The sequence below is a fragment of the Cololabis saira genome, chromosome 1 (assembly GCF_033807715.1).
Source record: "Cololabis saira isolate AMF1-May2022 chromosome 1, fColSai1.1, whole genome shotgun sequence".
NCBI lineage: Eukaryota > Metazoa > Chordata > Actinopteri > Beloniformes > Belonidae > Cololabis > Cololabis saira.
In genome coordinates, this window is record NC_084587.1 from 27,246,320 (window position 1) to 27,264,666 (window position 18,347).

An 18,347-nucleotide genomic window follows, 5' to 3' on the forward strand; every position below is an offset into this window, starting at 1 on the left:
AATGAGTTATAAATAAATTTGACTTGGTAGGGAAGGTTACATAAGTATAACTGAAAGTTGGACTGACAAACTTGTGTTTTGTAACATGCCCAGTGGGCAAAGATTGTGTACGTGTGAACAAAGTTTTGGAAAAAAGTAAACCTCAAAAATCATAACACTAAAGGATGATAAAACAATTAATTTGGCTGTGATGTGTTTTGGTTGCCAGTGAAAATCCCATGGAACCTTTAAAGTGTGATCTTGTTTGTAAAAGTGTATGTGACAGTATACAAAGTTCACACATGGGCATGCATGCTCACACATACACCAGAGAAGAAAAAAGACAGTAAGGGAAAGAGAAAGACTCCAGGATGTGGGGGCTCTAAGTGTTATAAAACAATCGAAAGAAAGGTTATTGTGAAAATGAAAAATGTGTTATTATGCAGTAGTCGACATAAAGTATTCTTTGCTGTGATTATAATTTTAGGCTTTTTTTTTTTTTTTGCATCAGCTGAAATATACCTCTACGAACAGCAAAGAGTGCTTTTACAGAATTAAGCTGGTCAAAACATACAGTTCATGCAAAAGATTCAAAAAAATACCAAAGCCAATTCTGAACTGGTTCTGCAAAATCAGAGCATGGTGCTTTACTTTTATGTGTCACAAAAGTTCATTTTGAGCAGAAATACATTTAAAATACGCTTCAGTGTTAAAAGTGTCATTCACAGGTGAAAATATTCACCAAAACCACAACATACTACATAAACCTCTGGCCTTCAAAATCACTTTTCCGAACAAAGATTTTTTTAAAGACAATTGGGTTCAATAAATCTTTTGGTGGAATTGTGTAGAAAGTAGTTTGGCTAAATTAAATATCCCAATGTTTGTGGAAAAAAGTTATTTTACCAACACAAAAAATTAATTCTAAAATTAATAATTAAACATGGAAACATTGTGATGGGAGAATCATGTTTTGCGCTGCCTCGAGGTCTGGTCCTGGTTCAATTGTACACACTACAAAAAGAAGTTCCAAATGTCCTTTAGTTCAACGGTTCACTGTGTAATAAGTTAGCGAGATTGTGTCTGTATAATCATAACTCATGTGAATATATATATATAAAATAACATTGTATGAATAATCAATATTGATTTGATTTACATATATATATATATATATATATATATATATATATATATATATATATATATATATATATATATATATATGTATATATATATATACGTATGTATAAATTAGGGCTGTCAAAGTTAATAACGCGTTAACTTAACGTCCTCTTAACGCCGACAATTTTGTTAACATGCGATTAACGCGCAGGATAAAAAAAAGCGTATTATATAAGTTCTGGCCTTCGACGGCACCTGTAGCCTGAGGAAAAGTCTGGTGAACTGAAAGATGGAGAATGAAAAGGGACTTTTGAACAGCTAGTTCACTTTCAAAAAGATGCTCAGATGGTTTGCTGGACAAGACTAAAGTTATTAGCATGTACTGTCGATTTGAAATGAATAACCATCGAAGTACGTCAAGTCTCACTTGCAACCAAACACGACCGATGCAGAGAGCGCAGCGCAAAATGTGCGATTAATATGCGATTAATCGCGAGTTAACTATGGACAACATACGATTAATCGCGATTAAAAAAATGTATCGTTTGACAGCCCTAGTATATATATATATATATATATATATATATATATATATATATATATATATATATATATATATATATATATATATATATATATATATATATATATACATGTTTACATCTGTATTGGAGACCAAAATTAAAAGCCAATTTAACATGTAGATGGCATGCTTTTCTATGCCATGTACAGTTATGCACCGCGATGTCATTGGCAAGGAATGAGTCAGCTTCTGTTTCACACAAGCTGTTGTTTGAGGGCGCAATATTTTCCAGCTTTCGCTGGATTGCTTTTACAGCAATCCCAAACAGTGATGTCCACATGCAGAGTAATATTTGCTGTAGCGATTCCCTCCGTTGACAGCTTTTGTACTCTGGATCTGATTCATGTCTGGATTTCTGGGCCTGTAACTGCTGAACACATAAGTAATCTCTCAAGTTCTCTTTATGGTAACTTGTTTGGAGCTTGGTGTTCAGTTCCTGTTCGTGAGGCACCCCCAACCCTCATGAAAGGCTTACAGAAACGACCAATACCAATCAGAAGAAACTTAAGACAATATCAGCTTGTCAAAGGTAATAGTGTAACTCTTAATATTTTTCTAAGTTATGTAATTACAAACTGTTTTGAAATATAATGAGTGTGAAGCTTATGCCAAAGTATCCTAGATAACATTAAAAAATGGCTGAAAATTAATATTTGATGTGCAGTTCAATCAGATGATGTGGACATAAAAATCTTCAGGTATGTCTATTTCTGTTATTCTTAGCTCCACCTCATTTCTATCCAAATACTAAATATTCCACATCAACCAATAATTATCTTTCAATCAATTCAGACATCTACTCAAATATTGAACACACAAATTGACAACATGAACAGCAACTGTATATGTATGTGGTTGTTTAAAAAAAATGTTTTTTGCAAATCGGAATGGGTGTTTCTAACAAAAACCCTGATGAAATGCAGTGTCTTCGCAGCACAGCTCCTCCATATAAAACAACACGCGTACCACTCAGGAACAATATCCTCTCTACAGGATAATAGCTGTGACGAAAGCTCTTATTGTGCATCTCCGCACACATTCACACACACTGACTGCAGAGGAGCTAACGAGCTGTGCTTTTCTGCTGAGTTTGACATGTTAAGAAAGGAAGCGACTTAGTGCAGCTGCTGCGCTTGTCTGTCTATGCGTGTACCTTTTTGTCTGTGTTTGTGTGAGCGTGAGACTTTTTGTGCTTCCTCACCAGCAGTGATGGTGTCCTTGTCCTTGGCATTTAGTTCTTCAACCTCTGCTCTCCTGCGCAGCTCAAACCTACGAGCATGTCCTTCTCTGGGCTTCCACAGTTCCTGGAGCAACAGTGGCTTCTCATTGTCCCCCAGCGCTCGTAAGCATTCAGTCCGCCACCCTACTCCTCCGTCAATTCCTCCTCCGTCAATTCCTCCTCCGTCAATTCCTCCTCCATCAATTCCTCCTCCGACAATTCCTCCTCCTCCCTCCAATCGGCCGATCACATCACACAGGACATAAGAGCGGGCCGCATCCTTGTTGAGCGAGTAACGGTCAAGTGCTTCTTTGACAAGTTCCTGAGCACTGGAGCGTGGCGTGGCCAAGACGCTCTTGTAGTTGGCACCAGCACAGATTTCATCTCCAAAAATCTTCAGCACCCCAGGGGCCGAGCTCTGCGTGGAGAGTTCAGCGGGGTCATCCGTTGGCCGCTCCGGGGGCTCGGTTGTTGAGCGCCGGTCCCCACGGGTGTTTGTTCCAGTTTCTGCTGGGACCCGGTCTCTGTAACTCAGAGTGCGGTACAAGACCTGGTGGACACAAACAGGGCCACTTTATTACACACATTATAGACCATGTTGCTTGCATTGTATGTTTACATGAAAGAAAAAAGTTTAATTCAAGAGCAAAGTGGTCCACAGTGAAGCGAAAAAATAAATTGAGGTACGAAAATATGTTTTTGGGTGTAAGTTCTGAAAACTGGCCCTTTGTGTGTTCATAAAGTAACAAAGAGTAAGCACTTCACCAAGATGGCATTTTTATCCCTTTGATGAAGCGAGGGTTGAGATTAGGGCTGGGTGATATATCGAGATTTTAATATATATCGATATATTTTCAAACACGATATGGTATGAGACAATATCGTTTATATCGATTTAAAATTTTTTTTTTTTTTTTTTTTTTTTTTTACATTTTTTTTTTTTTTTATGATTTTGAAATAGCTTATTTTGTGACAAATTGACTTGAATGTTTTATTTGAGATTTGCACAAATGTTTTGTTATTTGCACAACTGTCAACCTCAGTGGAAAAGTCTGCCTGTTACTGTCTACATTGTATTAATTGCACAGTGTATTTTAATTTAATTGTTAGGCAGGAAAGGGATATTTGTTTTATTTTATTCAAGAAGCATTTTTATTCTATATATGCAGGCAGTTTATTTTTATTTCATTTGTTTTATACATTTTGATATTGTGCAGACCTCTGTTAACAAAGGTACCTGTGTGACATTTGGCACGAGGCTTTGTATTAAAACTGACTGTTTTTTTAAGGGTTTGCCTCAGAAAAAAATGAAGCTAACAGAGATGCTATGCTATAATGCTTTGGGGGAAACCCCAATTAAGGCACAGAAAAAATATCGAGATATATATCGAGTATCGCCATTTAGCTAGAAAATATCGAGATATGACTTTTGGTCCATATCGCCCAGCCCTAGTTGAGACTAAGGTGGGACAATGGTCCATTTGGTTAGTAAGGAATACAATACAAAGAATACAAAGCTGAATTTTATGAGCATGGGCAGAGGAGGAACCCATTTTATTTTAGGAGGATTCCATCAGTTTCTTTTAAAAGTGAGAAAAAGTCCCATTGGCCTTGATGAAGGATGAGCTGGCTGAGAGCAGTATATCTAACCAGAATGAAAGTGTTTCCAAAGTCTGACCAAAATCACGATGTCTTATATACTGCGTGTGTTAATGTTTGTGAGCGTGCACCTGTGTGAAGGTCCTGCTCTGGCGTTTCAGACGGCTCTTTGATGGGAGGGACATACTTGCCCCAGAAGAAGAACCGTAGAACATGATGCTGTTGTTGTCTTTACAATCTTCACAACTGGCAAATGAGAATATCAATCAAAATTATCTTTTAAACCACTACACAGAAACATATGAGAAAGGCAGGAAAAAGGGTGGAAATGGATGCAGGTATAAATATTAGATGGATGGGTGGACTATTTGTGTGGTGAGAAAAGTACCTTGATGCTGTTTTATTCTATTACTTCTGTGTACAGCGACACCAGGAAAAGTTTTACAGCTGAGTGTGAGACGCTCTGTATTCCATTTCACTGTCACCTTTCACACTGGGGAGACAAAGCAGATGGCATGAAAGTTAGCTCAAGAAAAAAAAGAACATAACACAAATAACATCCTGCAAACAGGAGGAAAGTGTCCCTTTTGTGATTTATTTAATCGCCTAAAAATGTGAAGTAGAAAATATTATTTCTTTTAGAGAGCACAATTAGGATGAAAAAAAAAAGAAGTAGAGGAAATTACACAACCATTATGGTTCTTAACAGGTCCATAAATCTTGGCATTTTGCTAGTTTGGAGTATTCAGGTGTTGGTTAATACAATACCAAAGAGGAAAGACATCAGCAATACGCTTAGGGATGCAATTGTTGCTACACATCAATCTGGGAAGGGTTGTGAGGCCATTTCCAAACACTTCAGAGGTCATAAATCTGCACTGACAAAGGTTTTCCCAAGTAGAAAACATTCAAGACAGATGCCAGTTTTCCCTGGAGTGGCTGTGTCAAGTTCACCTCAAGGTCAGACCATGCAACACTGAGACCCTACAGGACACAGTTAGTGTATGATATGTTCATGTACAGGACAATATAATCAGAGGTAAAATAACTGAAAAGAACAATTTTGGATAGCATTATCATGGAAAAAAGCAAACTCTCTTCCCTCTAAAACCATCCATCTGAACCATCCAGAAAACTTCCTAAAACACATCCACTGAACAGACAGAGCCAAGGCTGAGATATTAGACCATACTGTCCAGTCATGTTTGGTGAAAACCAAACACAGAATATCAGCACAAATACTTAATTCCAGCTGTCAAGCATGATGATAGAGTTGTGATGATTTGTGTCTGTTTTGAAGTGACCTGGACACATTGCAGTCATTGAGTTGACCATGAATGTCTAAATATGCTGAAGTCAAATGTGAAGTCATATGTCTGACAACTTGGTTCTCAATGGGCCATGCAAGACCAGACGTCCACCTGAGTAAAACACTGTGGTGCAGACTCTTCGCATAGCGGTGTATAAATGAATCCCCACAAACCTAAATGGAAACAACATCGTAAAGAAGAGTGGTTCAAAATGTTCCTGCTTGAGAGTCGAATAATGTCTAATAGACAGTTGTTACAACAATTTATTGGTACTTAAGGTGGCTCAAAAAAACTACTAAATTAAGGGGTGTAGCCTACTTAGTTTTTTTTTACACACTTCTTCCACATTTGAAGACCAAATTACTTTTTTGTCTTAATAAGTAAATCAAACTTATCAAGACAACTTTATAATTGAAATAACCGGTTAAACATGTTCTAGGGAATTTTTCATTGATATCAGCTGCAAATTTCCAAAATCTAATGTGACTTTTGGAAACGACTCATTTTGTAGAATTTTATTAAAATAATATATAACAAAGCAGACAAAAACATCAAATTGTCCCATCTGAAACAAGTGAATGTTCTGTATTCTAATCAATACATATACTTATTTATTTAAAATACAATGAGATTTATTTGAGCTATTTCACATTTAATACCTTGTGTCTGTACTATTTCTCCGTGTCTGTCACTGTTTAGAGCAGTCTTGTATTTCGGTTTAACTGTTAAAATGAAGCAAAAAAAAAAAATGCATCTGCCCGCATCCATTTCCTTTACCCTCAACAAGATCTGCTCCCAGTCCTTTCCCCTACATAAGGTGAATCACGCTTCATTCTTGACTTTGCATGTGCTCCTAGTAGGGATGGGCGGTATGGACTAAAAAATGTATCACGATAATTTCTGGAATTTATCCCAATAAAGATAAAAATGACGATAAAAAAAAAAAATACTTTTTCTTTCTTTCTTTCTTTCTTTCTTTCTTTCTTTCTTTCTTTCTTTCTTTCTTTCTTTCTTTCTTTCTTTCTTTCTTTCTTTCTTTCTTTCTTTCTTTCTTTCTTTCTTTCAGGCTCATTTCTTTCTTTCTTTCTTTCTTTCTTTCTTTCTTTCTTTCTTTCTTTCTTTCTTTCTCTCTTTCTTTCTTTCTTTCTTTCTTTCTTTCTTTCTTTCTTTCTTTCTTTCTTTCTTTCTTTCTTTCTTTCTTTCTTTCAGGCTCATTTCTTCCTTCCTTCCTTCCTTCCTTCCTTCCTTCCTTCCTTCCTTCCTTCAGGCTCATTTCTTTCTTTCTTTCTTTCTTTCTTTCTTTCTTTCTTTCTTTCTTTCTTTCTTTCTTTCTTTCTTTCTTTCTTTTTTTCTTTCTTTCTTTCTTTCTTTCTTTCTTTCTTTCTTTCTTTCTTTCAGGCTCATTTCTTTCTTTCTTTCTTTCTTTCTTTCTTTCTTTCTTTCTTTCTTTCTTTCTTTCTTTCTTTCTTTCTTTCTTTCTTTCTTTCTTTCTTTCTTTCAGGCTCATTTCTTCCTTCCTTCCTTCCTTCCTTCCTTCCTTCCTTCCTTCCTTCCTTCCTTCCTTCAGGCTCATTTCTTTCTTTCTTTCTTTCTTTCTTTCTTTCTTTCTTTCTTTCTTTCTTTCTTTCTTTCTTTCTTTCTTTCTTTCTTTCTTTCTTTCTGGCTCATTTCCTCAATTTATCATTTTTACCGTGAGATGACAAATTCTTACCGTGGGGAATATTTTTGACGGTGAACGGTAAAATATCACCCATTCCTAGCTCCTAGACCAGTAGAGGGGTGTTTATTCAGACCCCATGAGGAGCCAAATGAACATGTTGCCCTTCTTGTCGCAGCTGAAAACAGCTCCAGATGCAGCGTGATGAGACTGCGGCCTGCAGCCCCCCCCCCTCTCTTCTTCTTATATGATCCCTTATCAGAAAATATCTGGCAGCCAGCCTGAGGTGCTGCTGGAGCTCACTCACTTAGGGCTGTTGGGATAACGTGACTATTTTAAATGCCTGCTAATCCAAAATAATCTGGCTACTTGGCCGCAGTTAACTCAATCCTAGGAAACCCCTCCTGCGTGTACACACTGACAAAAAAAACAGACAAGGGGAGGCATATTTTTTGCAGTGATATGTTGTGTTTTGTGACCCAGGAGGTCGTATTATTACACCACTTTACCGTGCCAAACACACTTTTGACTTAAGGCTGATTTATGGTTCCGCGTTACGGTGCGCGTCGCCGCGTACCCTACGCCGTAGGCTACGGCGTAGGCTCTGCGTCGATTTAACGCGGAACCATAAATCAGGCTTTACAGTCTGTATACGGGCGTTGACTGTGAAAAGGTCAGAATTTAACAGTGGGCTATGTCAAAATAAGAAAGAGCGAACAATCCCATCGTTCAACAGACCAAACTTGTGGTAAACTCCCGTAGTATTAATTGTCCGTCATCCAGCGAACCGTCCGTCTGTTTGGATTCATTGGTTGTCAATAGCAACCGCCATGGCAACAAAAGGCAGGAGAAAATCCTCAGAAATTAATCCGCTGATGAGTGCTCAGACACGGCAGCAGGAGCTCACAGCTCGGCCTCTGGCGGCCAGGAAGTGTGTCTAATGACTATACTCATGCTCGTTACACACAGTTAATTATAAATTAGGGTTTTTTTTCAGCACGTATGCAATACCCACAATTAAAAAAAAAATTAATTAATTAATTTAAAAAAATATCTTTCTCTCACTTGCTTAATATATTTTTTTCAGCACGTATGCGATACCCACAATTTAAAAAATAATTAATTAATAAAAAAAAATATCTTTCTCTCACTTTCTTAATATTTCTTTTTTTTCAGCACGTATGCGATACCCACAATTTAAAAAATAATAATTAATTAATAAAAAAAAGATCTTTCTCTCACTTTCTTAATATTTCTTTTTTTTTCAGCACGTATGCGATACCCACAATTAAAAAAATAATGAATTAAAAAAAAAAGATCTTTCTCTCGCTTTCCTAATATATTGGTTTTGTGAGCTGTGGTGCGTCTTCCGATCAATAAAATAGGTCTGGGGAAAGTTGCGGGGCTCCTGGGCTCCAGCAGGGACCAGCCCAGTCAGCCCTGCTGTCTGCGGCGTTAGTACTCACGCTGACTGCAGTGCGCGGCTCCATCGCGCTGCCGGGGAAGCCTCGGCTCCTCTCTCATTCCGTTACCCCCAACAAAGGTGGAAAAATCCCCGGTGAAATTAATTAATTAAGGGGGGGGTGAATACCTTGCCGCCCCGTTCCCACCGACACTTTGACGTCCAGAACTCCCACCCACATCCCCTAACTTAGACCACAGCCACTCGTGATGGGCTCCCGTTCCTGCGTGCACATCGCCGAGTGTCCAGAAATGCCCACAGCGAACCGGGGCGACCGCATTCCCACATCCACGACGGTTCCCCGCCGAGCCGCGACGGAAAGAGCCGAGTCCTTCTCGCTTCCTCACCTCGTCAAGCCTGAGTTATGGTTCCGCGTTAAGTCGACGCAGAGCCTACGCCGTAGGGGTACGCGGCGACACGCAGCGTACGGGGCGCGTCGCCGAGTAGCCATGCCGTAGGCTCTGCGTTGGTGTAACGCGGAACCATAAATAAGCCTTTACACCTGCTCGGGCTCGGGGCATCTGCTTCACAAATGTGCGGCGACGGCTCCGCCTGGTGGACACTAGCGGTACCACCTCAACATCGAGGCAGTGAAAGTGCACTTCAACAGAGCTGGGTAGAGTAGCCAAAAACTGTACTCAAGTAAAAGTACTGTTACTTCAGAATAATATGACTCAAGTAGAAGTAAAAAGTAGTCATCCAAATAATTACTTGAGTAAAAGTAAAAAAGTACTTGGTGAAAAAACTACTCAAGTACTGAGTAACTGAGTAACGTCTTATTAATTTTTTTAACACACCCATTCAAACAGACAAAAGTACAAAATAATCATCTTCAGGCAAATTAAATCAATAAAATAATAAAATTAATTAAAATTAATAAAAAATAGCTAATAAATTAGGCACAAGTAGCACAAAATTTCAAGTCTTTGTACTTTTATTTTTTAACCAGGCAGAACTAGAACAAGCCCATGAACTCATAGAAACTCTGTGTGTGTTTGAGTCTGTGTAAATGTGACAAAACATGCAAAAACAAACATTTATCCCAAAGAATCACCCAGTGATGTCATGAGATTGACGCGTAGGCGGATGATTAAAAGAAAAGTAACAGCTCAACGTATCCTAATGTAGTGGAGTAAGAGTAACAGTTTCTTCTTCACAAATCTACTCAAGTAAAAGTAAAAAGTATAGTGATTCAAAATTACTCCTAAAAGTACAAAATTTCCCAAAACTTACTCAAGTACTAAATGTAACAGAGTAAATGTAACTCGTTACTACCCACCTCTGCACTTCAATTGCAAATTATCATCAGATAATTAGTTTAGTTTAGTTTAGTTTAGTTTAGTTTAGTTTAGTTTTTTGGTGTTTGCTATTTTTTTTCTCTTGTACATACTCTCTTTCTACTTTTTATATTGCTCTTTTTTATTATTTAGCTATTTATTGGTTATTTCTATTTAACATTTTTTGTATAAACCGTTGAGCGTGTGTGTGTTTGGCTGCTGCATGACTGAATTTCTCCTCTGGGAGATCAATAAAGTTTTCTATTCTATTCTATTCTAAAAAAAAAACAAGAAAAAAGACAAGAAAAGAAATACAGGTGGGCATTCCACCACATAAAGGCAAGGCAAGGCAAGTTTATTTATATAGCACAATTCAACACAAGGTAATTCAAAGTGCTTTGCATCAACATTAAAAGCGGCAAGGCATACTTAGACAGTTAGTAACAAACATAAAATTAAATAAAATTATGAGAAAAGAAGGTAAAATAATAAAAAGCACAAGTTGCTGAAAACTAAGGGCAGTAGAGTACAGCAGGTACACATTTCATTCGCGGTTTTCAGAAAGTATTTAATTTAAGAGTACGCTTAAATAACAAATAAATGAAATAAAATGATAAGAAAATAGGTAAAATAATAAAAAGCACAATTAGTTACAAATAAGGGCAGTAGAGTACAGCAGGTTAGTATTTAATTTAAGAGTACGCTTGAGTAAACAGTAATGTTTTTAGGCCTGATTTAAAGGATCTACAGTTGGAGCAGACCTCAGGTCTACAGGAAGTTTGTTCCACCGGTGAGGAGCAGAATAACTGAACGCTGCCTCACCTTGCTTGGTTCTGGTTCTTGGGAACCACAACAAACCAGATCCAGATGAACCTCAGGGGTCTGGGAGCTTCATAGGGAACTAACAGATCAACCATGTATTTTAGTCCAAGACCATTCAGGTCTTTGTAGACCAGCAGTAAGATTTTAAACTCTATCCTTTGACTCACTGGAAGCCAGTGTAGTGATTTCATGACCGGTGTAATGTGGTCCAGTTGAGTTTCCTGGTGTTTGTAAGGACTCTGGCGGCGTTCTGGATCAGATGCAGCTGTCTGATTGATTTCTTGTTAAGGCCTGTAAAGATGCCATTGCAATAATCCAACCTACTGAAAATGAATGCATGAATAAGTTTTTCCAAGTCTTGTTTAGACAGAATCCCCTTAATTCTAGCAATGTTTTTTAGGTGGTAATAGGCAGATTTAGTGATAAACTTTAGATGGCTGTTGAAGTTAAGGTCTGAGTCAATATTTACACCAAGATTTCTGGCTTAGTTTGTAGCTGTCAATGACATGGAGCCAAGGTGAGCGCTGATCTTTTCCCTTTCATAAAGAAAAAAACCAACATCAAAACACATATTTCAAGTTACATGTTCGAAAAGGAGTGGGGGGAAGTATAAACTTATTTAATCCCACCCCCTTTCCACAACTAAACATAAATTAAATGTCTGTATTTATTTTTTATACTATACACTAATTTGTATTAAATATATATCATTTTTACAAAAATAACCTGTTTAATACAAGATATAAGATCTATCATAAATATAATATAACTTTGATATAAATATAATACGTATATCTAAGTATATAAACATACAAAGACAACCTGACAAAATACCAGAACACACACAGCTGGTGATCTTTAAACAGTCTTCACTTTTATACCTCAAATAAACCATTTCTTTATATTTCTTCTTAAATTGTTTAATGTTTGCACATTCTTTTAACTCCAAATTCAAACCATTCCACAGTTTAATTCCACAAACTGATACACAAAAGCTTATTTTTGTTGTACGCACAAATAAAGTTTTTGAAGTTTCGATTTCCCCTTAATAATTCAAGAAGGAATAATGAAAAATGAATAAAAAAACTTAAATACATATATTTTAGACATGCAAAGAAATGCAAATATTATATTTCTACCATGTGTATTTTCAAAAATGTTTTTTTAACAGATAACTTAACACTACTGGCACTACTTTTTTTTTCAACAAAATGCCAAACTGAATGTAATTATATTTATGTCATTAATTTATTATTGATTTATTAATGCCCCATGAAGCAATAACAAGATAATGCTTTGAAAGCTTAATCTAGCTGGTGAGAAAGTGTGCTGATGGAGAAAAAAAAATTGCCTTGACCTTTTGTTTGCATGTGCTTGTTTTTTCTCATTCAAAATAAAAAGCCTCTGGTATATTTATGAAAGTGTCCTTATCCTTTCTTAATTTATTGTGTGTTTATTTATTGTCTTTCCTCTTTACTTTATTAGTTATGTTTTGACCAGGGGCGTCAATTGGGTATGGCAAGGTATGGCAGCCGCCACACCTTTGCTTCAAGGGTTAAATGTAAATGTTTGTTTTTTTAAATACATTTATGGAATAACTACAAATGCAAATAAGAACAACATGATCGATTTCACTAGTTATTATACACTGCAAAAACTCATAATCTTAACAAGAATATTTGTCTTATTTCTAGTTAAAATGTCTCATTTTTAGTCTCATTTATAAAAAAATCTCATTACATTTAAGACAAGACTCAAAAACAACCATTTTCACCTGTTTCAAGTAGAATTTCACTTAAAATAAGTAGAAAAATCTGCCAAGGGAACAAGACTGTTTTGCTTGTAATGAGAAGATAAATCTTGTCCCACTGGCAGATTTTTCTACTTATTTCAAGTGAAAATTTACTTGAAACAGGTGAAAATGGTCAAATAACAAGTTATTTTTCTGGTGATGACTCTTGTTTTAAGTGTAATGAGATTTTTTGACTAAAAATGAGACATTTTAACTAGAAATAAGACAAATATTCCTGGTAAGATTTTTAGTTTTTGCAGTGAGCGAGACTGCATTTGAAAAAGTTCCAATTTTCTTGACCACACGGATAAGCTCCATAGCAGACTTCTGTGATGAGTATTTGCTGGACGTGTTGATTGATACTCTAGTTCAGTTCTGTGACTCGTAACCTTGCCATACCTTAGCTTCCACTGAATTGACGCCACTGGTTTTGACTACTTTATCTACCGAACTGAAAATATGTGAGTGCACAACAGTGACTTTGATCTGATTGTCTGGAGCACAGAGGCTCCACAGGAAACCACTCTGGCTCCATCCTCTCCAGAATGCAGTTCTACTTAGACGCCTGCAAAAGGTCTCTGATAATGCCACAGTTAGGAAGGTAGTGAGCAGACCTGCTGAAGAGAGTCTGGTTTTTACAGGTGCAGAGGGCACCCCTACTTCCCTTCCCCCCACAGATCTGTTGTGACATTAACTGCTGAGAGAAGGAGACTCATTAAACCAATCAGGAAGGCCAGCTCTGTACTGGGGCATCCCTTCAACCCTGCGCAGGTGGTGCAAGATGGGAGGCTGCTATGCAAGCCATCGTCACTCCTTGACATCTCAAGGTTTCCAAATGACTACAGTACTCTACATGACCCCGTAGAAAGACTAATAAAGGATGATTCTATTCCATTCTATTGTAGATGGACCTGAAAGTTTCATATATTTGTGTTTCAGGGGAAACATTGTGAAATGATGAGTTCAACAATATACAGCATGAAAAAGCATTTTTATTACAATAGAAATAGAAAAGATAAAAGCCTTGTTGGCATCATATCAGCTGATCACAGCACAGAAAGCACCACAGACACAATAAGTAACAATAAAAACTATATGAGGGTTAATATAATCAGTCTTGTTGGAACTGAAAGAAAACACTGGCAGGACTGAAAATAGTAAGCAGCTCCACAATCACAGAGCATCTAGAAACAATGTTCAGAGGGTGCACGGATGTTTCATAGGCTTTAGAGTTTATAAAACCACAGACATTTATAGAAAGTCTGGTGGACACTGAAACTCTGAATGAGACAGATACTGTAACTGAGACAAAGGCAGACATGTCAAATCCTGCATGGGCACATGTGGATATGGTCTAAATGCTGGAAAGGAGGATCTAGTAAACAGAGTACAAATAGTTATAAATAGCTCTGTATTTCAGAATATACCTAAATCGATTCATTTCAAATGGACATAGTCAAATATCGTATCAGCTGTGACCATGAATTTATAATAATGATTTGTATCGAGTTAATTCTATACTAAGGAGTGTTCATTGATTTAAAAAAAAAAAAGGCTGAGATTCACCGTGTTAAGATGTTGTTCATATATAACTTTGGGATTCCTCAATTCAACACTGCATTCAAATTTTGATTCTTCTGTTGTAAATTGAATTATTGTAGACAAAAACAAATTTACTATAGAGGGTAAAGCATGTGCACAGAGATGCCCTTTCATTAAACATGTGAAAATTAGCTCTGTAGGTCTTGTTCAGTTTCATTACATGTGCAGGGCGCTGTCTTCTCCCCTTCATTATTTTGTCTTGTTTGAATTTTTCCCATCTACATATTGATAAAACATTTTTGAAAAAGTAGCAAGGCAGTGTTCAACTCCCCGATTTTCTCATAAACTACTATGAATTAATACAAATAAAAATAAATAAGAAAAATGACACTTGGAAATGAAAGTCTGAAGTGTTTGCCACAGTGTTTTAGATGTAAATATTAGTGCAGATTTTGCATCAAATATGAAAGGTTGTGCAGCTTCGCTGCAGGTATAAGTTCTAGTTCCAGTATTGGAGCTGTAGGAATCAATCAGGAAAGGTCTGTTTTTCAGTGAGATTCTTCCAATATTACCAACAAACATAATGTGTGGAAAACTTCGGAAAAACTGCCCTATTAGGGAAGTGATTAAGCAGATGAAGCTATCTGGAGTGGTTCAGAGTCGTCTTTAAAGAAAGCAACGTCACAGCTGCCGGATCGTTGTTGTGGACAGTACCCGAATGAGACTGGTTTTAGCAATCCTTGAAAGTGACTTCATATACTTTAAAGCGAAAATAATCCAGATCCTGAGAGGCACGCAGCAGTGAAAGCATCATGAGCTGGAGTTAAAAAGTTTTCTTTTTTTCTACATCTTTGAATAACTTTTTTTTTTTTTTGACCTTTTGGACCCCTAGCCACATTCATCATATTCTGTACAAGCTTGGCCAATACACAGAGTGCCAACTCATGAAGTTCAATACAAATAACAAATATATATTTTATTTTTAGATACATGTGTAAACATTGACTAAGCCAATGAGAGGCTTTGGATTCATGGGTGTAAGAGAGTATAAGACACATACAAACACGAACATACAAGCACAGCCCCACAGATAACACGCACACTCCTGAGATGTCTTTATATTGGACCAGATTGTTCAACAATACTATAGCTTCAGATTCCTTTCAAGTGAGAGACATACTGTATGATGGTGTGCTATCAGTTACAGCAGTAAGTCAGTCCTCTGGCAGTGCTGAGTCAGATTGTGGTTCACCCCCCCTTTGAGGATCAACCAGATAGTTTGACAAACTACCCACTGGTTTCTATTGTATTTAAGACACTACAAGAACATCAGAGGAAAATATATGTGAATAAACATATACTATACATCTGATAAATTCTGTATAAATCGAACTGATGACATCCTCACTTACTAAACCTAACCAACAACGGTACACTATCAGAATTCAGTAAATATACTTGATACTGTACAGCCTAGTAAATGCAGATGCACAGGAAAAGTCTCCAAGATTAAAACCGTGAACATTTTTGTTGACATAAATAATCACCAGTGTAGTCATGCTTAAATTTGGAAATGATATTACATCACTGACTGAAGCAACTTTGTTAAAACAGTACAGCGTACTAAAGTCTAGATAGCCCAACTAATAACAATAAATCAATTCTACTATCTAGAGCTCTGAGTTGGAATCGTAAGCTACATTTGTATCCTCCAAAGTGAAATCAAACCAAAACAGTATCCTTTAACAATCTTGATAGTTACCCAAACCAAGGATGATAGTCAAGGCAGCTAATTGTGCACATTGCCTTCCTATTGACTTTAAGGCAATGCCCTCAATTCAGCCTCTGAATACTGATTATTGTACCACAAAGATATAGATCTCTTAGCAATCTTAGTAATTAACCCCCGATCTTTGAAATGACACCTCATTCTGGGAAAATATAGTGATACTGTAATGAAATGAACTGAGGTGGGGATGGTAGCTGTGTCTGAATTCATGAGCTGTTTCCTTCAGATCTCACATTCATCACAACATGGTGCCCAGGTTTTCATTAAGGAAACGGTACCGCCATTTGTTTTAACATTCAAATGTCCTTATCAACTCGTAAAGTCTGGAGGTATGTGACATCATATGAGGTATTTGACTTCAGGTGGTCATCAGTCGCTTAGCGTTCGCCCATGAACCTGAAGGTCAGTGGTTCGAACCCTAGTTCCTCCTGTGTCCACCAAAGTGTCCTTGGGCAAGACACTGAATCCCCCGGTTGCTCCCGGTTGTCAGGCCAGCGCCGTTGTGTGGCAGCTCCGCCGACAACCGGTGTGTGAATGTCTGTGTGCGTGTGTGGGTGAACGTCTACAGTGTAAAGCGCTTTGGGAATGTAGGAGTACAGCTGGAAAGTGCTATATAAGTGTAAGCCATTTACCATTTACCATTTACCAAGATATGTGAAGCCCAGGCTTTCCACGTTTGAGAAGCGTTCTGTTGCTGCCTTAGCCCATGGTAAAACCTCTCAGGCTTTGTAAACTTGTAGGAAATGGGTGAGATGCCATTAAGAGCCAGAAAAAGAAGCAGAACGATCACTTTTGTTGCCTAACAAAAACCTTGAAAGTGGATTGCGTAATCCCTGAACTCTCTTCTTGAATAGACGTCCTGCAAAAAAATCCTGTCTTTATCAACATTTGGGGCAGAACTGCTTACTGCCCTTAGGGTCAAAACCAAACAATTCATTTTTTTGTTTCCTTTTTTAAGCATTTTCCCAGCAAACTCCAGTTGTATTTTAGCACTCAGTTATTTGAAAACATTTTACACATTGGACTATTTACAACTTCCATTATCATTTGTACAGTGCAGTTTTAACTATGTTTTTTCCCATCATAACTTATTTTCTTAACATATGGTGATGTTTATTCTAACCTTTTATATCCTACACATTCCTCTCAATGTTCTTTGTAAAGCTTTGTTATCAAAAAGTGTGATAAAATCAACTTGTTTGGTGTTGTGCTGTATAATATGACAAGTGGGGCAAAAAAGTCAGACACTAATTGTTCTCCCACTTAAAAAGATGAGAGGCCTGTAATTTTCATCATAGGTAAACTTCAACTATGAGAGACAGAATGGGGGAAAGAATCTAGGAAATCCCATTGTAGGATTTTTACTGAATGAATTGGTGAAATCCTCTGTAAAATAAGTATTTGGTCACCTACAAACAAGCAAGATTTCTGGCTTTCACACACCTGTAACTTCTTCTTTAAGAGGCTACTCTGGGCTAGTCAGTCTCCAGATCTCAACCCCATAGAAGGAGGGAGTTGTAAGTCTGTTGCCCAGCGACAGCCCCAAAACATCACTGCTCTAGAGGAGATCTGCATGGGGGAATGGGCCAAAATAACAGCAACAGTGTGTGAAAACCTTGTGAAAACATTTGACCTCTGTCATTGCCAACAAAGGGTATATAACAAAGTATTGAGATTAACTTTTGTTATAGACCAAATACTTATTTTCCACTATAATTTGCAAATACATTTTTTTTAAATCAGATAATGTGATTTTCTGGATTTTTTTTTCATTTTGTCTCTCATAGTTGAGATATACCTGTGATGAAAATTACAGCCCTCTCTTATCTTTTTAAGTGGGAGAACTTGCACAACTGGTGTCTGACTAAATATTTTTTTGCCCCACTGTATATTGTACAGATAACATTTTCATATTTGGGTGTTGGATACAACTCCCACAAAAGAAAAATCTAGTAGGGGAAAGAGGTTTTCCTTGGTAAAAATATAAATACAACTCAGAATCATGTACCAACGTCAGTGTCCACATTTATTACTTTGTTTTGTTTTTTTGCAAAGACATAATGGAAATATCCTGAATGTGGTGGGTCTTAGTAGTAAGAAAGCGCAACCTCAAACTGACAACAACTGAAACTTTTTCATCTTGTCAATAATAATTTTGGCAAAACTTAAGCCAAAAAGAAGAAAAAAATCA

General features: G+C 37.1%; 1 protein-coding gene across 3 annotated transcripts in view; it reads right to left on the bottom strand.

Moving 5' to 3' along the window:
- Positions 1 to 9,170, bottom strand: part of radil (Ras association and DIL domains) — a 39,939-nt gene extending 30,769 nt beyond the window's left edge. For all 3 annotated transcript variants that reach the window (XM_061719715.1, XM_061719706.1, XM_061719697.1), the window contains exons 1-4: positions 8,939 to 9,170; positions 4,894 to 4,998; positions 4,637 to 4,751; positions 2,889 to 3,456 (exon numbers count right to left, since the gene is read on the bottom strand). In XM_061719715.1, the coding sequence (XP_061575699.1) occupies positions 2,889 to 3,456; positions 4,637 to 4,720 (652 nt within the window). In that variant the 5' untranslated portion in view covers positions 4,721 to 4,751; positions 4,894 to 4,998; positions 8,939 to 9,170. The remainder of the gene's footprint in view (positions 1 to 2,888; positions 3,457 to 4,636; positions 4,752 to 4,893; positions 4,999 to 8,938) is intronic.
- Between the last annotated feature and the right edge of the window lie 9,177 nt (positions 9,171 to 18,347).